Consider the following 21,860-nt stretch of genomic DNA (forward strand, 5'->3'; position numbering starts at 1 on the left):
CGCTGTGCCCAAAGGAAAGGAACCCCATTGCCTCCGCGCCCAGAGCTGACAGCGGGGTCACCGCCGGGTCAGGGCCGGGAGCCGGGAAGTGGACAGGGTGGCCACCCTCCAGGGGAACAAAAGAACCAAATGCCAAAGCGAATCAGCAGCAAGTGGATCAAAAAAAGTTTATTTTGAATATTTAATTTAAAAAAATCATACCTATGAGGTGCGCTACAGAAACTCAGACACAACTGAACGGAAACCCAACCGAGCGGTGGAGCGAATGCTGCGGAAATGCCCAGAAGGAAACGCTGCCAGCCCCGCCGCCCACATCGCGCTCTCCAGGCCTGCGACAGGCTGCCCCGGGCTCGGAGGGCGGCGTGCGGCCCCAGGAGTGTCCTGGTCAGAGCACGGCTCGCCGCTCCCCCTTTTCAGCCGCGTCGATGCATTGCATTTCAGTCGTTTAGACCGATCCTTTGGCAAACAGCTCGCCGCCCTCCCGAGGAGCGCCTGCCTCCCATGGCCAAGCGGCCACTTCTGCACAGCAGACACGTGTCCGCGCGAGGCCAGCCAGGGCAGCGTCCAGGCCTGGCCGTCCTGTGGCCGAGCTGGAGGTCGGGGAGGGCAGTCTCTAAGGGGCAGGTGCCACGCAGCTCGCAGCTCGGGGACAGGGAGAGGCATGAGGAGGTGGGGACCCAGGGCGAGACAGGGAGACACGGGACAAAGACAGGGCCGTCGCTAAGCGCATGTCCTGTGGGACTTCAGGCACACACGTAGGCGTGTCCACCTGACACTGAAGCTCACGTGCTTCCTAGAGTTTCCCGCAATTCGGAGTGTCTCCGGGGCCCATCCCTCCTCTGGGGACAGGGACTCCTGCCTGACACCCCAGGGCGTCGTTGAGCAGCGATGAAAGGCCTCAAGTTCGTGCTGGGGTCTCCCACTGACCATGGGGCGAGGACAGCATGTACTCAGAGGGACTAAGGTTCCAAAGTGGCTCCAAGTGACAGCAATTTGGCAAAAGAAAACACCTCCAATGCAGAAAAACAACCCCAAGTCCTCCCAAGGAACATGATTACAATATATTAGCAAATTCTGTGGCATAAACATTTCCAAAAGCGTCGGCGGGAATATTAAATATAAAAGCAATATGGAGCCTCCCCTCCCGCCCCGAACCCCAAGAAGGGCGAGGTGGCGGGCCGGGCCGGGTGGCGCCTACTGCCGCAGCTCCACGTAGTTGGCCGGGAAGAGCCCGTACCTGCCCTTGCACAGCCCGCGCCACCAGCCGTCGTCAATCATCTCGATGTTGGTGATGATGTCGTCAGGGTCGAATGAGATCTCGTCATCGCCCGCTGGGGAGGAGACAGGGGACAGTGAGTCTCAGGGCTCCCTGCCCCGAGGAGGAGGCTGCCCAGTGGCCCCCCGACCTGGAGGGCTGGGGTCATGAGGGGACAGGGGCACCCAGGCACCTGAAGCTTCAGACCTCGAACGGTTTGGGAAAACTGAAGGTTGTGTGTTGTGTGCGTGTGCGTGTGCATGTGTGTGTGCGCGCGTGTGTGTCTACATGGAGAGGTAGAATTTCTGTAACAAATTATTTAAAGTTAAATGACTTTTAAAAACTGCAACAATGCCCGAAAGCGGGGCTCCTCGGAGACGGGGGGTTGGGCCGCCGCCGCGGGTCCTCACCAGCCTGGTAGTCGTACAGGGCGATGGCCGTGATCCCGAGGTCGTTCTCGTACTCGTCGTAGGTGTTCTCCTCTGCAAACAGCGGACAGGTGTGAGCGCGGGTGCGGCGGGCGGGCGCCCTCCCCGAGCGAGCAGCAGCCTTACCTTCTGGGTAGTGGCCCGCGGCCTCCGTGGATGTGTAGACGGCCTCGGGGGTGTAGGCCAGGCCCTGCTGGCCGCCGGCCTCCCGGTAGTCGGTGGCCTCCCTGCTGTACACGGGCTCAGGCTCGCTCACGGGGCCTCTGTAGCTGGGCTCGGCCTTCATGGAGACGGCGTCCTGGGGGGAGCCAGCGGGGCATTTCTCAGCCTCCGGGTCCCTGACACTGACCTCAGTCCCGGGCCGAGAGCAGGCGGCCCGAGGAGGGGCAGCTGGGCCGCCCACGCCGAGCAGTGCTGAGGGCCGGTGACCCCACATCCAGCCCCCGGCCCACACCCACGCCCTGCAGCTGAGCCACGGCAGGTGGGCCGCTCCTCTGAGGCCCAGACCTCCGGGGCCGCCCCACTGGCGGCAGGGGAGGTAGGGAGGGACCAACGAGCTGGGGTCCATGTCGCGCTCACAAGCACCGTGACCCTGGGCCCACGGAGCTCTGAACTCCACGCTGTGGAGTCCCGAGGGCACCTTGGTCGTCAGGAAGGGGTCACAGAGCTCGGTAAGAGCCGTGCCAGGCACGGACTTTCGATGGAAGGTGACCGGTGCGGCTCGGCCGGCCCACGTGAGCCGCTGAGGAGGCGACGGAAATAGGGCACCACCTCCGGGTTGGGCGCTGGAGCCACTCAAGGGGTCAAGTGCTTGGGGCACATTTCCCTGGATGGGGAGCCGACTGGGGGGTAGAGAGGGCGTGGGGCTCACAGCCGGTGTGCGGAGGGAGCAGCTCACAGAAAGGCCCAGTGTGAGGTGCCCAAGGCCCAGCCCCGCCCCGTCCCGCCCGCGAGGCTCCCAGTCCGCGTCCCCTGCGCTCAGAGCTTCGCTAGCGTTAGGCCCTTGCGACGCAAGGCCCGCTGAGTGGTGGGCGGAGACAGGTGCGAGGACCCAGACAGCGTCTCAGGGACAGAGGCTGGGGTTCGGGCGTGACTGGAGGGGAGCTAATAGGCCCCCTGTGGGGAGGGGGAGAGGCAGGCGGCTGTCTCCAGTGACCAGGGTGTGAAGGACCGAGCTGGGCAGGGTGTCCCTGGGGAGTCAGATCATCTGCAGACTGAGTGACACCAACCTCATAGACGGGGCTGGAGGGCGGCCTCTCTGGAGACTGCTGGGGGGCGGGGGAGGCCGGCGGGCTCTGCCTCTGGGCGCGCGCTTGCTCCTGCAACTGAGAGGAGCGGTGGTCAGAGCGCGCGGGTCCCCGGGAGGTCACATGTGAGCCAGACACCAACCCCCCAGAGGGAAGAGCAGGCGTTAGAAGCAAGTGTGCTTCGCGGGGAGGGCACCGGGGCAGTGAGCTCTCGGAAGGCCCTGCGGCCACAGCCCTTCTGCTGCCACCACAGGAACCTGCTTTGTTATCGGGAAGGTGACACACGGGGACCGTGAGGCCCGGGACCCCACCCACACCCAGTGACTCAGACGGTGGGAGCTGGGCGCTGGCTGATGCTGCAACGCTATAAGGAACTGAGACTTTTAGGGACTTTAAAATGGGGTGAATGGCCCAACCTGAGTGGCTCAATGGTTAAGCATCGACCTATGAACCAGGAGGTCACGGTTCAATTCCCCGTTAGGGCACATGCCCAGATTTGGGGCTTGATCCCCAATGGGGGGGGGGGGTGGGGGCGAGAGCAGGAGGCAGCTGGTCGATGCCTCTCTCATCATTGATGTTTCTCTCTCTCTCCCTCTCCCTCTCTAAAAATCAATAAAAACACATTTAAAACAGGGCGAATGGCCCTGGCCGGTGTGGCTCTGTAGTTAGAGTGACAGCTCATGCACCAAAAGGTTGCAGGCTCCATTCAGGGTCAAGGGCATGCACCTGGGTTGCAGGTTTGATTCCCGGCCCTGGTCGGGGTGCAGTCTGAGTGCGGGAGGCAACCACTCGATGTCTCTCTCACATTGATGTCTCTCTCTCTTCCCCCTCCATCCCTCCCTTCCATTCTCTCTATAAAAAGCAATGGGGAAAAAATTCTCAGGCAAGGATTAAAAAGAAAAAATATTTTAAACGGGGTGAATGTATTTTCCACGCAACGGACATGAATCTTTGGGGTTCAGAGGGCGGACTGTGGCGGACAGAGGAAGAGCCCGTCAAGACACCGACGTCCAATCCCAGACCCTGTGACTGTAACATCACGTGACAAAAGGAACAGCAGCCAGAGGGAAGGCGTGAAGCGGGAGGTGCTCCTGGGCTCGGCCGGGCCGTGTCACCCGCCACAGGAGGGGCTGCACCCAGGACGGACACTCAGCGGGGACAGTGGGAACCGCAGAGGAAGGGGGAGAGCGAGCAGCCGGCCGCGTCCCTCACTCACGTCCAGCTGCCTGCGCGCCTCCTCCTGCTCCTGCCTCTCGCGGGCGACCCTCTGCGCCCGCGCGGCCTCCGCCCGCCGCCTGTCCTCCTGCTCCTGCTCCTGGGCCAGGCTTTCAAAGTTGGCTCTGATGCTGCTGGTCTTGCTGTTGGCTGCGGGAGGGGGGGGGGGGGACAGGTTCCCTCTGACGCCAGACGCCATCGCCGGGATGGACCACGTCCGGTGCAGGTGCCCAGCAGCCCTGAGCCGACCCACAGGGAGGCCCCAGCTGCTGGCTTCCCCCGCCCTGAGGCCCAGCCTGCACCGCGCCCACTGCACAGTCCATCCCGGGACACCAGGAGCCTGGGGTTTGTCACGTCTTATATTCCAAACGTCACTGTGTTCTAACCGCACACTCGGGAGGGATGCCTTGGGGGGGGGGGGGGGAGCTGGGGCGTCTGGAAGAGACACGTGTGGGACTCTGAGCTACAAGCTGGGCTGACGGCACGTTTGGGACAGACATTTCCCCCAAACCAACAAACAGCCTCTCAAGTCAAGGAAAACAGCCGTGGTATTGTCAACAGGAAAACCCAGGTTCCCGGCAAAACCGGAACGCCGGAAACGGGCATCCACTCTGGGAGCTGCCATCACCTGACCAGCAATCGAAAACCGAGCACAGTCTGTCGTGGGATGGAGCTTGGCGCTTGGCAGGTCGGCGTAACTCAGAGCCGGTGCTGTCAACGCGAGCACGTGCCCCACCCTGCACAGGGGACGCCTCGGGCACCACGAGGGCCGGCCAGGGGCACTGAGGCCCCCCACAGGCCATGCGAGATCAGGGAGCACCTCCTCTCCCCAGGGCGCATCTGGGAGCCCAGAGCCTCCTCCTGAAGCACAGGCTGCACGCAGGCGCGGCTGCAGGACGTCAGCTGCCTCCGCCCGAGGTCTGCAGAGCCGCCCAGCACGCCACCTCCTGCATCGCTTGTTTGTGGTGATTTTTGCACCAAGAGCATCACTAAGACGTAAAGGCTTTGCCTGGATGGTGTGCTCAGCGGTTGACCCAGGAGCCAGGAGCCAGGAGGTCAGGGTTTAATTCCTGGTCAGGGCATAGCCTGGGTTGTGGGCTCGGTCCCCAGTAGGGGGCGTGCAGGAGGCAGCCCATAGTTTCTCATCATTGATGTTTCTCTCTCCCTCTCCTTTTCCTCTAAGAAAAAAAAATTTTTTTTTAAAAACCCACATAATTACTATGTGATAACTGAATCATTATTAAGCGAGATAACAAAACTACATTTTCGCCCAGCAGAGCCCGAGACACGCACAGACACTTGGGACCTGGAAGACCCGTTGCCTGAGAACCGCTGGCCTGGCGTCCACAGCGAAGCCCAGGGGGCGCGCTGCCTCCTGGTGTAACTGATTTCCTGCCACAGTCCCTTCTCCCCAACCACACGGTGCACTTTGGGGCGCAGCCCCGGCACTGAACTGCTCCACGGCCCCGGGCGGCAGGAGGCCTTCACGCAGCCGTCACTCGGAGGACAGACCCTGTGAGCCTGGCCCAGGGCCCTCGCGGGAGGAGAGGTCGCGGCTCATGGCGGGTGCACGAGCCACAGGTCGCAGGCTCGGCTGGCCAGCGGGGCTGCAGGACCGGGACCCCGCCTGAACCTGGTCCCGGCTGGGAGGAGGCCCCTGCGGCCCACAGCTGACCCAGCTCCACTTGGGACAACCCCCGCCAAGAGCCCGAAAGGTGCCAGGCCTGCGGGACCGGCCGCCAGAGGGAGTCAACCTCCCGGAAGCTCCCAGCAGCCGCACCCCCAGCCTCCGCCCCTGTTCTCCCCGCTGCTCTGCCCTCCGTCCTCCTGGGACGCCGGGCCTGGCTCACCTGCTTCCACAGGGACCGTCTTCTGGTACGTGGAGGGCACCTTGGCCACATCCTCGAAGGTGGAGGCATTCTACAAGATGGGACGGAGGTCAGAGGACAGGACCCGCGCCCCACCCCCTCAGCTAGGGACCTCCTGCTCCCACGGTCGTCCTGGACCCAATGGCCCGAGGCTCTGCAGGGACCCGTCCCTGTGAGCTGCCGCCCAGCAGGCGCCCACGCCCCCGACCGGAACGCCTGCCCTTCTGGGAACACAGCTGGGAAGAGGAGCACCCGCCCCGAGGCTCACCTTGTCCATGCGGTCCTTCTGCACCCCATACTTGCCGCCGAACCCCTTGGAGTAGTCTGAAACGGCACAGCGCGGACTCAGGGCGCGGGCAGGGCGGCCGACGGCAAGCCCAGCAACTGCCCCAAAGGCACCCAGAGCGGGAGGAGCATGAGCACCCACAGGCGCCTTCCGCTCCCTGCACTGACCGGCTCGCCCGAGCGGAGCCCACGGGCACGCCCCCGCCCAAGGCGCCGCTCGGCCGTGCTCTCGGGGAGCCCTCCCTGCACCGGCCACGCTGGCTCTGGGTCAGAGGGCGCCTCCCGCAAACACCTCCCACTCGGGCACCACGCAGGCACGGGTCGGGCCGAACCAGATCGCGGCTCCGCCCGAGCACAGGCGGCTCCCCGTGCCTCACGGGCCCCGGTCACCAGCGAGGCCTGCGGGAGGCTGCGGGAGCCCCGACACCCCCACAACAGGAGCGGGGTGCCGCTTCACCACACCAACCCCAAAGGCGGGGGTGATGGGGCAGAAGAGCACGCGTCACGGCCCCTCGGCATAGGCGACCTGCATAGACGCCGCCCAACGTGCCGGCGCCAGACGGGGCGGGGCCTCGCCACTCTCTCCTCCTAACCGGAGCGGAGCCCGCAGCGCAGGGGCACGGCCTGTGGGACCAGCCTGACACCGAGCATCCACGGCGCCGGCGGGAAACGAGGAGGCAGTCGGGTCTGCAGGCCCCGGAGGAAGAGGCGCCGGCCTCGGGGCTCCCGGGCTCTCGGTTCGGAGCTGGCCCCGACCTGACCGCGGCAGGAGCTGCGTGGACAGCGCGGGAGCCGCTCCCGCTCCCCGGGCTTTCTAGCCGCCCCCCCCCCCCCCCTCATGCTGCGGAGCAGAGGGCACGACTCTACGCGTGGAGAGGCGGCTCCAGGCGGGACACGGGGGCCGCGCTGCCTCCAGGACGGGCTGTTCCAGCAGAGGCGGGACAGGAGGTGTGGCCCTGCACCAACTGCGGCGGCACCGCGAGGGCAGAACCCAGCGCGGGACACGCCTCGGGCGATGACTGAGCGGAGTGGGGAGTTGGGGGCCTGGGCCATCGCTACAGCGGCCAGAGTTTCCTCAAAACTGGGAGGCGTAGGGCAACCCCAAGAGGGAAGAGGACGCCACGGCTACAGGAGCGCGGCCCGCACGGCGGAGTCGTACCTTTCTGGGAGTCGTGCAGCTCGGGCTTCTCCTGGTGGTCCCAGCCCAGCGCGCACTTGTCCTGCCGGTCCGTCTGCACCCCGAACTTCCCCCCGAAGCCTCGCGCGTAGTCTGCGTGACGACAGAGCACGGCCACGTGAGCCAACAGCAGCGAGGGCCAGGGAGGGCGCCCGTTCCAGCGCAGTGAACGTGAACCACCGCCCGACCGCCCTCGCTCCTCCAGGTCTCTGGCCACCTGGGGGGTCCCTTCAGGTGGCCTCCTGGGGACCCCAGGAAGCAACCCAACCTGCAGCAGGACCACGGGCGCACCCAAGCCGGGACCGGAGTCCGGCCCCCGGTGTGCAGGCGGGGCGGCCTGTCTGAGGCGGCCAGGCCCACAGGAGGGGCGTCTGCTCCGGCCGCGGGCTGGGCCGAGGCTCCGTGCTCGTTCCCGCTGCCGCCGGGACAGGGGGGAGAGGTGGGCACCTTTCTGGGACTCGTGCTTCTCCGTTTTGCCTTGATACTCGAAGCCGACGGCGCTCTTGTCCACCTTGTCCTTGTCAATGCCGTACTTGCCGCCGAAGCCTTTGGAGTAATCTGAGAACGAGGCACAGTGAGCGCGTCTCAGCCCTCTGGCCCCGACCCCAGACGACGGGAGACGCCCAGGCTCCACCGAGCGCCAGGAGCGGCAGCGGCAGCAGCGGGCACGTTGGCCCCTGCAGCACCCCCGCCCCAGGGGCAGGGAGGGTCGCTCACGGCACAGCCCGAGCGGCAGCCACAGCGGCCTGTGCGGCACCGCGGAGGGAACAGGACACCCTGAGCACGCGCTCAGCCTCAGCTCTGCGCCAGGCCGAGTCCTGGGAGCAGTTACTGCTCCACAGGAGCCCACGGCACCGGGCACACGATGGGGCCGAGCGCCCGGAACAAAGCCCTCCGGGAGGCGGGGGGGCTGCACACCCCAGGTCCCCCCACGTTGGCCTGTGCTCCCCCGGCCGCATCTACTGCCCCGGCTGCAGGGAGAAAGTGAGCAGCGCTGGCCGGGACCGAGCAGCAGGTCCGATTCGCAGCGCACACAGGCCAAGGCGCACGGGCTCCCGGAGGGGCGGGAGGACACGGCAGGGCAGGGGCTGCGTGGTGGGCGGGCGGGCGAAGCGCAAGTGACCGGAGCAGGCAGAGGGCCCACAGCCGTGTCCCCAGAGAAACTGCCTGGTGCTGCCCGTGCTGGTTTTGCTTCTTTTTAAAAAAACATTTTTTAAAAGATCTGAATGCTCCATTTTTAAATGTTGGCAATTATTTTTCAAATGTAAACATGCAAAAAAAGGAAGAAAATACATTTTAAAATGTGAACATGCAGGCCAACAAAACAAGTGCCGCACAAGACCCAGCCAGCAGGTGCCCTGCAAGGAGAGGGTCAGCCCCGACAGAGGCCCCAGTGACAGTTCCCAGCTGACCACCGGCGGGGCCTCCAGGGAAGGGAAGCCAGCAAGGTCCTGGGACAACCTGGCACAGCGATGGACAGTTTAAAGTCAAGGTGTTCTTCTGAGTGACCGCATGTGTGTCAGATCCAGGGGTGAAAACATTCACTCCATTCCATTCTCAACATCAAAAAATTGGAGCCCGGCCCGCATGGCTCAGGGGTTGAGCATCGACTTATGAACCAGGAGGTCACGATTCAATTCCGGTCAAGGGCACAGGCCTGGGTTGCGAGCTCGGACCCCAGTGGGGGGCGTGCAGGAGGCAGCTGATCATTCGTCTCTCATCACTGATGTTTCTATCTCCCTCTCCCTTCCTCTCTGAAAGCAATAAAAATATATTTAAAAACGTGTGTGTGTGTGTGTGTGTGTATATATATGTATATATATAGTTAAATATGTATTTCTTAATTGGAAATAACCTAAATTCTACACTCAGAGAGGACACATTAAACAATGACGGAACTGTCACACAACGGACGACTAAGCCGTTGTGAAAGCGCAGTGAACCTACTACACTGGCCGGGAAGAACAGAGCCGGCCAGCACTCTGCCAAGGTCTCGAGGGCAGCCCCCGGTGGGCGGTGGACGGGAGGACACTCCCGGGCGGCGCGGACGCACCTTTCTGGGACTCGTGCTTCTCCGTCTTGCCCTGGTAGTCAAAGCCCACCGCGCTCTTGTCCACGCGGTCGGCCTGCACGCCGTACTTGCCGCCAAAGCCACTCGAGTAGTCTGGGGAGACAGGAGCCCGATGACAGGACACTGTCGCTGGGGTTAAGCTAAGTCAGGGTACGAGTTACCAAGAGGCCGAGCACACATTCTAAAATGCACAAGAGGCCATCCAGTGCTACCCGAGTGACCCTGGACACCAGGCCGCCGGGTCCCTCCATGGGCAGCGAAGAAGCCGCAGGCCCCGTGGAAACATCGGCGTGTACAGAAAGCTGCAGGGGCCCTTCCAGAAGCAGCCTGCCCACCCCACACGTCCATCCCGGCCTGACTGCCGCGTCCACACCCCGAGCGCACGTCCCTGGTCACCTGCTGACACACACAAGGCAGGAGGAGCCTGCAAGTGCTGTGAGGAAGCGACACGCTTGGGCTTAGAAATGGCTCTTGCCCTGGCCGGTGCTGCTCAGGGTTCGAGTGTCGGCCCGCACACCAAAGGGTCTGGGCTTGATTCCTGGTGAAGGGCGCGCCCCTGCTTGCAGATTTGATCCCCGGCCCATGTGGGGCATGTGCAGAAGGGGGCCAATCCATGTCTCTCTCTCACGTCACTGTTTCTCTCTCTCCCCTCCCTCCCTTTTACTCTCTCTAAAAATCAGTGGAAAAAAATAGCCTCAGGTGAGGATTAAACAAAATGAAAATTAAAAAATAATAAAAATAAACAAAGGCCCTGAGAGGAGCCTGACCTAGGACTCGAGCCCACACCGTGTTAGAGGCCGAGCGGCGCAGTGACGTCAGGATGGGCCCTCGGGGCAGCACTGCCCAGAGGCGGCGGCAGGCGTCGTGGGGCCCTGCGCTCAGATGAAGGGCTTCGTGGGAGCCGCCCAGCACCGGCACGTGGCGGGGACCTCGCCGTCCCAGCATCCCAGGTGACCCTCCCGCCCGCCTCCCCATCCTACCTTTCTGGGAGGCGTGCTTCTCCGTTTTCCCCTGGTACTCAAAGCCAACAGCCGACTGCGGGCGAGGAAAAGGGAAATGTGTTTTTAAATGTCTCCAGTTACTCTGACTCCACAACACCTCAGAGACGCTGAAAGACAAACCACACTTCTTGGAGGTGGATTCCCTGAGCCAGTGCAGGCCTAATGCCCACAGCGCTGGTGTTGGGTCTGCCTCCCACACAGGGCTCCCCCCAGCCCTGCGCGCTGCCCGGGCCAAGCTGCGCTCACGGCTCCACACCCTCCCCGCCCCTCGGGAGATGCCCCGCCGCACAGACCCGCTTCTCAGGTGAGCTCTGCCCAGAGCAGCACGAACACTGACCACGGGCACAGGGCGCCCCGGTGCACAGCCCAGGAGACGGGCACTAGCTCCCCGTCTCACAGACCACATCCAATTGCCACACCTAATCGGGGCGGGCGGACCAACATCCCACTCCAGACCCAGGCTCTCGGGCGCTGGGACGTGAAACGGGCTGATGAAGCCACCAGACGGCGGCCGGGGACCAGAGCCACAGCGCCATCCGCAGGGAGGGTGGGCAGAAATGGCCCCGCTGGCACATTCCTGGGCAGATCTAAGGGGCCCCGGCGCCCCGGTCCATCGGGTGGAGGGTGGGGGAGTGACGGGGGGGTGGGGAGAGGGGGGAGACACAATGTAGGGTTTCCGCAGCGCGCACCGAGGGCCCGCACTGACCCAGCCTCTGACCTCCTCCGTGTCGCCTCACAGGCCCAGAGGACACCGCGCGGCCGCCCTGGGGGGCGCTGTCCTGGCTCCCGACACACCCCTCACCTGGTCCACTCTGTCCACCTGGACTCCAAACTTGCCTCCGAAGCCGCGGACGGAGTCGACCTGCGAGCAGTGCTTGGACAGCTTCGACTGGTACTCGTGGCCGACGGCCGACTGGAAGGAGCAAGAGCAGCCTCAGGCCCCTCCATGCCGCGCCCCCGCCCGTCCTAAGTGGGGCCGCCCATTGGTGGAGTGGGGTTCCTCACTGAGACGCCCTGACGGGGAGGCCAGGGGGGCTCTGGCAGGACTGGGTGTGAAGACAGGGCGCCGAGGCCAGGCCCCGCCAGGAACCAGCAGCCTGCAGCGCCCAAGGTCTCCGTCCAGGGAGACTGGGCAACACAGCCACTTTGCTCAAGGGGGGCATTTTCACGCCATGTGACCCCAGAGTCAGAACGAAAACACTCACTTCGTGGCACACAGAAACAGGCACGCACTTTACTCAGTCCGTACCCAGCCAGCGGCGACTGACGTGTGCCACCCACAGGCACGGCAGGCCGGTCGCAGCGCGGCCATCCCCACTGGCACAGAAGCCAGCTCGGCCACCTGCTCACCGTCACCCTGTCTGCCAAGCAGTGAACCCCGGCCTTCCACACGCCTCCCCCCGTGGGGGACCCCCATACCCGGCCGCTGGAAGGAAAGCTCCTGCTGAAGCCACACCTGCCCTTACGTGGGGTCTGCGCCACTCCTGAATTTGAGGGCCGGTCCGCAGCTGCTTCAGCCCCAGGGCCCATAAACGGGAAGCGTCGCTCCCCAACCCAGCGGCCCCAGCCCCGCCCGGCCTAACCCCCTGCCGGCTCCCCGGTCAGAGCACAGCAGTCATGGACCCCCTCAGGGAGGCAAGGACACGTGACGTGTAGGTCACCGCAGGAAGTGCCACGGCTTGGGCAGCGCCCCACGGCTGCCGGGGACATAGGACCTGCCCGAGGCCCACCAGACACTCACGCCTGCGGCCAGCACACAGCTGAGCGCAGGCCCAGCGAGCGCGGACAGCCCCACCCCTGACGCCGCAGGCACCTGGAGCGACCCCTCCCGCATCCGGGGCAGCAGGTCTCCCTGAACCATCGGCGCCACCACTGTCATCGCTTCCCAGGTGGCTCTGACGCCCGCAGCCAACGGCCGTGCCCGGGACCCACGGCTCTGCCACCTCGGGGGCGGGGACTGTCCACGCAGAACACCCACAGCAGCCCCGGGAGGACCCTCGCTGCACCTTAGTGTAGAAAACGGTCTGGAAGCGCGGCCAGAGTGACAGCCAGCGAGCCCCGCTTTCTCACGGACAGACTCCCCAATCTCCTGACCCGAGGCTGTCAGCCTGGCAGGGCTGCGGGGCCCCGGGTCCAGGACGGGGCTGAGGCGTGGTCCGGCGTGTACACACGGCGCCTCGGACCTGAGGAAGCGCGTACACGCGGACTGTGGTGGGGCCAGCGCCGGCCGCTCGCGCCTCATCCACGCTCCTCACACTCGTGCGCCCCCAGCTGGGCTTGCTCTATTTGATTCTGGGGGGATTTATCTGTAAACACACGGGGCTGCCTGCTCGCGCCACTGAAAGCCACAGACTGTTCTAGAATCTACGATGACGCTGCTCCCCTTTCCCGGCCTGGGCCCCGGGACTCCGAGTGACAGGCACACCGCCCGCCGTCCCTGTCTCCTTCCTGCAGCCGGCTAATTCTGCACGTGGTTTGGGGCCCACGGCCCCGTATCTGCTCTGCGGTGACAGCGTGCACTGGGACACAGCTGGGACACTGAACCCGAGCCGGCACGGGGACAGGCGTGGAATTACAGAGAACCCGACACCCGCCGAGTCTCCTCACAGGGACCGAGGCGATCTCTGGTCAGCGCGGCTCACGCTGCCTCCACCGGGACCAACAAACCAGAAAGCTGCCCGACTAGGGAGGCCCCCCCGACAGCCCACTGTCCTCTCAGGGGGACGCGACCCTCCTGAGCTGCCCCACGCCCAGCACTGTCCTCGCTAAAGCGCTCACCGGCCCTGCGGGCACCAGGAACTAGCACTGGCCTGCCCACGGCTCTCACAGGGAGTGCACGCCCCCCCCCACCCGTGGGCAGTGACCTCTCGCCCAGGGCCAGGCGCTCTCGGAAGGCCACCGAGTGCACGCAGGGCATCAGCATGCCGCCAGCTGCACTGTCGCTGGGACATGACCGAGGCCCCGGGGCTGTGTTTGTCTCTGCCCCACCCCCCGTGTGGCACAAGGTAGGCTGCACGCGGAACTACGGGCAGTGTGACGCCAACTCCTGGGGCCCAACTCTGGGCCTGTCCCAGAGCTGGGCCTCCCTGCCCTCAGCCTCGCCTGCCCCTCGGGGCCTGAGAGGACATCCCCGCAGCGAGCGCGGTGTGAGCAAGGGCGGGAAGGTGATTGGCGCCGCTGCTTTCGGCACATCGCACCCTCAGCCATGGCCTCCGAGCGTGTTCTCACGAACGGGTGCGCGGTCAGGGCAGGCCAGGACCGCCCGAGGCCGCCGGCGCTCACCTTGTCCATCCTGTCCTGCTCCACGCCGAACTTGCCCCCGTAGCCGTGCGAGGCCCTGGGGCCCGTCGCCAGCTCCTTCTCCTTGAGGCTGCGGTGCTCCTGGTACACGTTCTCCCTCAGTTTGTGGATGCTGCAGGCAGGGCGGGGGTGGGGGGGTCAGACCTGTGTGCACCCTTCCTCCTCAGACACACAGGACAGGCAGCGGCCGGGGCTCCCCACCCGCCCTCCCCATGGTCCAGTTCCTAGTCCCGTGCAAGACCACCCGGGGGAACAGATCGGGACCACACGGCGCATCCCCACACGTGAACGTGGCTGCCCTGAAACGTGCCCGTTCCTTGTCCCACGAGCAGAGCCCTCGCCTTGACTGGGGACCGGCCAGGAGACCGGCTGTAAGCGTCACCGGGCAGAGGAGGAAGCGGTCAGAAGTGACCCCCCACGTGACCTGGGGCCCTGCTGAGAGCCCAGGGACACGGCTGACAGCCTCCCTTGACCCCAGCTCTTCCCACATTCGCAGGCGCAGCGCAGGACTGCAGAGGTGACGGTGTAAAAGCCACTGGTTACTGGGACGCCAGGGACGGAGCCCCTGCAGCTGTCCCACCAGGCCGCCCGAGAGGCGAAGCCACCTCACCCAGGGCCCCTGCCCGGGGGACACCACGCCCACACCTCCCCGACCGACAACAGTCCAAGGGTGACTAAGACACAGCAACGTTCCCAAACCCTGCAGGCCCCCTCCCCACGTGTCCTCTCTGAGTTCCAGCCTCCACGCCACAGGGACAGGAGACAAGGACGGGCGACTTAACCAATCAGGGCTCAGCCTGACCCACAGCCCATGACCCAACACCGTGAACCAGCACCCGAGTCAGCACCCAGCCCAGTGCCTCCCGCCTGCCCGGCCCTGGACATGGAGAAGGGGCTTCCGGGCCGGGGTGGCGTGCGTCCAGGAGGGGACCGTGTCTGACAGCCGCACTGGACACTCCTCCCGTGGGTGATGCGCTGTGAGGGCACCGCCAAGCAAGGCCAGCTCCCCCTCCAATGACCCTAGCAAGTCGCCTGGCCAGACAGCGCCCATGCCTGGGGAAGGGAGGGTCCCCCTGAACCAGCGCAGCCGCAGTGAAGTCGGGGCACGCTTGAAGTTCCTTCCACCAGCTCCTCCTGATGAGAACCACGCGCAGAGCGGCGGTCAGGGGGCCGCCAGGAGCAGGGGCACCTGGGCTCCCCTCACTGAGGGGCTCACAGGACACAGGCTCGGACTCCGCCCTCGGCGCCCGACGCCCAGGACAGAGGAGTGAAACCGTTAGAGTCACGGAGGAGGTGCTTCAGGTCTCGGGGGCCCAAAGCCTCTCCCGGTGAGAAACCTGCACTCGGCCAAGCCGGGTGAGCGGCGTCTCGACAGAAGCCACACAACACGTGGGCTCCAGGGATGTGTGTGTACAAATGTATGTGCCCATGTGCACATATGCAGACGCACACATCACGTCTCTCATTCGTCTATGAGATAAAACAAAACCAGTTCTAACGTCTGAGGGCTCCCACGGTCAATCAGCGAGGTGACTACACTTCACCTACGGGGCCCACATCACCCCACCGTCCCGCGGGGCCCGCATCACCCCACCGTCCCACGGGGCCCACATCACCCCACCGTCCCGCGGGGCCCGCATCACCCCACCGTCCCGCGGGGCCCGCATCACCCCACCGTCCCACGGGGCCCGCATCACCCCACCGTCCCGCGGGGCCCGCTTCACCCCACCGTCCCGCGGGCCCCGCTTCACGCCAACACTAAGAAAGTCTCTTACTTGATGTGCTCCTGGTGCCCAGACCCCTGCACAGTCTTGGCGCCCCATCTCTGCTCCTTCTCACTGACGTCGTTCTGAAAGAAAAGGTCACTGACGCGTGAATCCAGGGCCTGGGCTGAGACACACAGACCAGGAAGCACCCGGACTAAAGCCTCAGGAGTCCCGCTCAGGACAAGGAAGCGGGGTGGAGCGGGGTGGAGCGGGGACTCACCTCAAAATCGGGGTCCGTTTCCCAGTCGTCGGCACCGCCGTCATCCTGGCTGATGGACACGGCATGGCCGGCCGAAGCCTTCCACATCTGCAGGGCAGAGCGGGTCAGGGCCAGGAGCGGTAGAGGCCACAGTGCGCTCTGCCCCGCACCCCCACGGCCCTAACACGCCCGGAGGGCTGGGAGCGCTGGGACCAGAGGGCCCTCGTCATCCCTGTGCCCGAACCACTGGGTGGCAACGGATGACACAAAGGGCACGACCACGCCATCACGGCGGTCCAGCGGCATCAGAAACACCCAGAAATGGTCTGGCTTCAGACCAAGTGAGAAACCTTCTGGGAAATAAAAGCCACGTGTGCACTTCCTTCATCAGAATCCACATCTGGCCCGGCCAGCGTGACTTTGGTGGTTGAGCATCAACCGGTGAGCCAGGAGGTCACAGCTCAATCCCCAGTGTGGGGTGTGCAGGAGGCAGCCAATCCATGATCCTCTCTCATCATGAATGTTTCCATCTCTCTCTCCCTCTCTGAAATCAATAAAAACATACTTTAAAAAAGTAAAAATTAGAAAATGAAGCAGCAGCTGCGAGGTGCATGGTTTTCCCGCTATATCTGCCTCCCAGGGGCGCGCACCTGTGGCCGGCGGCTCCTACCCGTGGCTCCAACCACTGAGGCCGAGGTCAGACTCAAGGGCCAGTCTCTGCCAAGAAGCAGGAGGCTGCTGCCCCAAGGCCAAGGTGAGAGCACGGCTCTGCCTCATGCTGTTCAGACCCACCAGGCACAGGCGCAGAGCCCAGCCTTCCCGTCTCTCTGGCCTTTCCCGGCCTTCCCCCATCTCCCTGCACGTAAGCGGGGCTGGAGGCCATGCCTCGGGGCTCCACGCCTTCCAGGGGGTAGGCAAGAGGCAGCTCAGCCCTGTCCTCCTCCCCCGTTTCATACCAAGGACCTCCCTGGGAACTTAAATTTCTTTGTTAAACAAGGGAATTTTGGAAAACACTGTCCGACCTCTGCGAACCCAGCGGGAGGACATGTCCCGGGACGGGTGCCCTCGCCCGCCGGGGGGCTGGACAGGAACTGCACACAAGCACACACCTTTCTTTCCGGTGGAAGATGGACGCTGCTCAGAGAACTCTGTGGGAACAGCAGGGATCCGGTGAGCAGGTCCCGGGCATCCGGCGCCGAGTCCGCCTGTGAAGAGGTTATGGAGAAGGGTGTCCCTCTGTCCGCAGGCGCTCCCGGCCAGCACCTCTGACACCCCCAACGGCGAGGTTTCACAGGGAACCTCAAAGCAGGACGAGAAGCTGTGGCTGTGAAGCGCAAACCCACAGGACCGCCTCCCCGGCCAGCACCCGGCACCTGCCGTCACCCAGGGCTCTTCCAGGTTCCGTTCACCCACACCTACGACACTGCTAAAGACAGCGCACCTCATCGCTGCGGCTTAGGGGACCCGAAGGGTTCTACGTGGCCGGGAGACGCAACAGTGGGGCGACTCAGGGCGCAGAGAGCTGGCTGCATTCCCAAGGCCGGATCTGGTTCCCGCGCAGAGCTCCAGGCTCCGACTCCCCAGGCCCGACGGCACCGCACCGCTGGGCAGCACAGAGCAGATGCACGGAATCCCGGCCCAGGAACAAGCCGGTCTCAGGCAGCTGGTCGCGAACTGGCCCCTGCAGGGATGGCCCCGCTGGCCTCCCCGCACTCAGTTTCCTGCCGGGGTCCTGACCCTACAGTTCACTCCTCTTCCTCCCCAGCCCCCTCTAGACACCCGGCCTTGTGTGGGCTCCTCTGTACGTCCCTGGCACTGCAGTGACCACTGCCATCGGCCAGCATCGACAAATTACCCAGGAGCCACCTGTGACAGGCTCAGTTCTACCACAATTCATTACCTTCTCAACATTTTAAATTTAAAAATAAAAGCACAAAAATAGCTACTAGAAAAATGGAAACCCTGGGTGCTCTTTGGATCCAAAGATAACGCCCCCGACCCCTATCTCACACCACAAACAAAAGCTCACGCACACGTGTAGCTAAATGTCTGCGCCAAGACTATGAAAACAAAGGCACGGATCTCCATAACCCTGACTTTGGCAACAGGTCCTAGAGCAGCGGTCCTCAACCTTCCTAACGCTGCGACCCTTTAACACAGTTCCTCATGTTGTGGTGCCCCCAACCATAAAATTATTTTCGTTGCTACTTCATAACTGTAATGTTACTACTGTTATGAATCGTCATGTAAATATCTGATATGCAGGATGTATTTTCATTGTTACACATTGAACATAATTAAAGCATAGTGATGAATCACAAAAACAATATGTAATTATAGATGTGTTTTCCGATGGGCTTAGGCAACCCCTGTGAAAGGGTCGTTCAACCCCCCAAAGGGGTCGCGACCCACAGGTTGAGAACCGCTGTCCTAGAGGCAGCAGGAGAGGGAAGAGGAAAAGTAAGCTGGAAACAATGTCAACCTGAGTGCTTCCAGGGAAGAGCCGAAGGAGGCGGAGGAATCCGCAGTGGGAAGACCGTGTGCCCAGGCCACACAGAACTCTACACCTCAGTGACCGCAAGGACAGTCAGCCACATTTTAAAGCCTAAACAGGCATCTCCCCAAAGACCCTGAAATGGATAACAAGCCCCTGAAACGACACTCAGTGTCATTAACCACCGAGGAAATGCAAATCACAAGCAGACCCCTGCACACCTGAAACCAGGGGCAGGGGAGCCGGTGCTGTGCTCAGGGGCTGGGCAACCACCCATGAACCCGGAGGTCACAGTCCCCAGTCACGGCACAGGCCCGGGTGGCCGGCTTGATGCCCAGTGGGGGGCATTCAGGAAGCAGCAGGCTGATGATTCTCTCTCTCTCTCCCTCTCCCTTATCTTAAAAAACAAAAAGAAAGCAGGCAGGTCTGGGGAGGTGTGCATACACCAGAAGCCCCCGTGTTGCTGCTGGGAACGTAAAATAAAAACAGGCTGGCAGCTGCTCAGAAGCTCCACGTGGAGTTACTACCCGACCCCGACCCCGGGTGGCCGCCCAGGAGGAATGAAACTGCCGTCCACGCAGCGCCCAGGACTCCAAGGCCACAGAGCAAGCAACCCCAAGGGCAGGTCGTGGAGGACGCAGCGCTGCTCCGCGCACACAGCGCAGGAAACTTGGCAAAAAAAGCAGGGAAGTCCTGACACGCTACAACATGGATGGCCCGAAAACACACATGTGAGCGAAGCCAGACGCTGGCGGCCCCGTGTTACACAGCCCATTGCTGCGAAACGTCCAGAACTGGGGAGTCTGCAGAGACAAAGAGTGCATTCGCCTCGTGTTGGGGAAGTGGGGGTGCCGGTTACCGGGTTTCTCTCTGAGGTGATGAAATTGACCTAAAATTGATTGTGGAGACTCTGGGACAACTCTGACTAGAGGAAACACGAGTGGACGGGACCCTGTCCGTGGGGGAAGTGTGTGGTATGGAATCAGGTCTCCGTAAAGGTGCTACCAAAGAACAGTTCAGGAAGAATAAATACCTCGCCCGCCATTCACACAGCACACGCATGGTAGACCGTCCCGGCCCGGCACAGGGACAAGGTGAGAGGGTACGAGTGAGAGGGAGGCAGCCTGCAGCCGGCCCCCCCCCCCCCCGCAGTGCCCCCTGCCGGGAGCGTTACACGCAGAGCCATCACCATCACCATCACCACAGGGCCTTCCCGTCCCGTCCCCCCCCCCCCCCCCACTCAGAGGACACCCTCCCCCGCTGCCTCGGGCACATTCTCTCCGTTTCCTCAAATACCAGTGGCACCTGACCACAGAGAGACCTGACCACAGAGAGACCTGACCACAGAGAAGACCAGCCCGCGGGGCCTCCAGGCCCAGGACGCTGGGAACTGCCACTCACTCGGCCTCTTTCTGAGCAACTACCGCAGGGCGGGGACCCCAGGCCCGGTTACCCCACAGCAGAGGCCAAGGCTGCGGTCTGGTCTGATCCGGGTCGGGCAGCGAGAAGCAACAATGAAAGAAGGCATCGAGCTGTGGAGCCACAAGCTGACGTTTCTCCCCCCACCCCACCCCCCAAAACCAAGAAATGTTTTAAAAAGCGTCTGACAGATGCTTCCCTAAGTCACCGAAGTCTCCCAGCCGGTCTGCCCGCTGCAGGGGGATGGAGACTAAGGACCCAAACGCCCCTGGGCCTGGCCCCGCTCCGGGAGCCGCCTTTGGGCTCTGCCTGCACCGGGGCATCCGGGAGAGTTTCCCAGGCGGGACGGGCGGCTCCAGCGCCGGTGACTCACCGCCGTCCGCCCGGGAATGCGGGCTGGTGGGAGGGGCCCTGCGACCACAGCCCTTCCAGGCCCGGCGGCTGGGGGCTGGGGGCTGGGGGCTGGAGCTGGGGCCGGAGGGGGGGAGGGGGAGGACGGGCGGTCCGGACCGGACGGGTAGCCCGGGGCCCAGTCGAAGCTGCGCCCGGACGCGCGGGGCCGGGGGGGAGGGGGGCGGCTGCGAGCGGGAGTGGAAACCCCCCCCCCCCCGAGACCGACACGTCAACGGGCGCCGGGAGGAGGCCCCGTCCCCAGGCTGCACCTGAGACCCTGGCCGCACGGAGCTCCCGCGGGGAGATGCAGGCGATCGGGACGGAAAACAGAGAAAACCCGAAAAAACCCGAAAGCGCCTCCCGGTGGGGCCCCCGCTCAGGGGCGCCCAGTGCAGAGCCGCTCCGCCGGCGGCCTGTCCGCTGACCTGGGTGTGCACGTCCCGCAGGTGCGCCCCCCTCCCGGCCCCCCGGCCCTCGGCCGCCCCTGAGCCCCTCGGCCAGGCCACCCCGGCCCTGAGCCCCCGGACTCTGGCGCCGGTCCCGAGCCCCCTCTCCGCAGGGCCCTTCCCCACCTTCACCTTCTCGGACCTCCGGCCCCTTCCCCCTCCGACCCCGGCGCCCTCCCCTCGGGCCCTGCCCTCCCCCTTCCTCCCGCAGCCCCGCCCCCCGCCCTCCCGGGCCCGGGTCCCCCGCCCCTCACCCTCCCCACCGTCCCCAGCCCCCTCCGCCCCCTCCCGCCCCTCCCCCGCCCGCCGCCCGCCGCCCGCCGCCCGCCCCGGGTCGGGGAAGCCTCGCCCGCGCCCCCCCCCGCCCGAAACCGCGAGCGGAAGAGCAGCGAGACCTCAGCGGCCGCAGCTTCCTTCCCGTTTCGGGGCCGGCGGCGCCCCAGGCGCAGGAGGGACGGGCCGCCGGCAGAGGCCGCGCTCGCTCACCGCCCCGCGAGGGCTCGTCCCGGCCGCAGCTCCCGCTCCGACGCCCGTCTCTCCCCGGAGCTCCCGGCGCTGCTCCACTTCCGGTTCCGCGGCGGGGGGCGGGGGCGGGGCCGCATCCGGGTCCCGGGAAGGCCCGCCCTGCCCACTCGGGGCGCCGCCGCGGAAGCTGGAGAGACGCCCCCTCCCCGCCCCCCGGGGCGCCTGCGCGGAGGGGGCTGCCGAGCGCCGCTGCCGGCAGTCGAGGCCTTGGTCCGGGGTCCGAGCCCTGCGCCCCGGGAGAGGGGCCTGGACCGGGCGCGGGGTCAGTGCGAGCCTGGAGCCCCGAGGACTCGCTCACAGTGACTGATCGCCAGCCACTGAGTGGACGGGCGTCCTCCTCTCCCACCCATCCCCCATCCCCCACCCCCCCACCCCCCATCCCCTATCCATCCCTTCCCCACCCACCATCCCCCACCCATCCCTCTCCCACCCACCATCCCCCACCCCCCCCACCCCCTATCCCCTATCCATCCCTTCCCCACCCACCATCCCCCACCCATCCCTCTCCCACCCACCATCCCCCACCCATCCCCACCCACCCATCCCCCATCCCCCACCTACCATCCTCCACCCCCCATCCCCCCACCCCCTACCCATCCCTCCCCCACCCATCCATCTGCCTGTCCATCCTCAACCGTCCCCACCCACCATCCCCCACTCATCCCTCTCCCACCCAAGCCTCCCCATCCCTCCCCCACCCATCCATCCCCTTCCATCCATCCACCCATCCCCCACCCATCCCATCCCCCACCCATCCATCCTCCACCCCCC

General features: G+C 64.6%; 1 protein-coding gene across 4 annotated transcripts; it reads right to left on the reverse strand.

Annotated features, from left to right (window-relative positions):
- Positions 1-142: 142 nt before the first annotated feature.
- CTTN (cortactin) lies at positions 143-21,190 on the reverse strand. Of its 4 annotated transcripts, none has more exons than XM_059710730.1 (17): positions 21,051-21,190; positions 16,922-17,017; positions 15,834-15,920; positions 15,623-15,696; positions 13,830-13,959; positions 11,350-11,460; positions 10,527-10,581; positions 9,529-9,639; positions 7,923-8,033; positions 7,458-7,568; positions 6,282-6,337; positions 5,996-6,065; positions 4,147-4,295; positions 2,913-3,008; positions 1,810-1,981; positions 1,666-1,737; positions 143-1,331 (listed from the first exon to the last, which is right to left on the reverse strand). In XM_059710730.1, the coding sequence occupies exons 3-17, from the start codon at positions 15,918-15,920 to the stop codon at positions 1,195-1,197; spliced, it is 1,542 nt and encodes a 513-aa protein (XP_059566713.1). In that variant the 5' UTR covers positions 16,922-17,017; positions 21,051-21,190; the 3' UTR covers positions 143-1,194. The 4 variants fall into 4 exon arrangements, with proteins under 4 accessions (XP_059566713.1, XP_059566715.1, XP_059566712.1 ...); XM_059710732.1 differs by having other exon boundaries at positions 2,913-3,002; positions 20,960-21,128; XM_059710729.1 differs by having other exon boundaries at positions 20,960-21,128.
- Positions 21,191-21,860: the final 670 nt, after the last annotated feature.

This window comes from Myotis daubentonii, chromosome 9 (genome assembly GCF_963259705.1).
Source record: "Myotis daubentonii chromosome 9, mMyoDau2.1, whole genome shotgun sequence".
NCBI lineage: Eukaryota > Metazoa > Chordata > Mammalia > Chiroptera > Vespertilionidae > Myotis > Myotis daubentonii.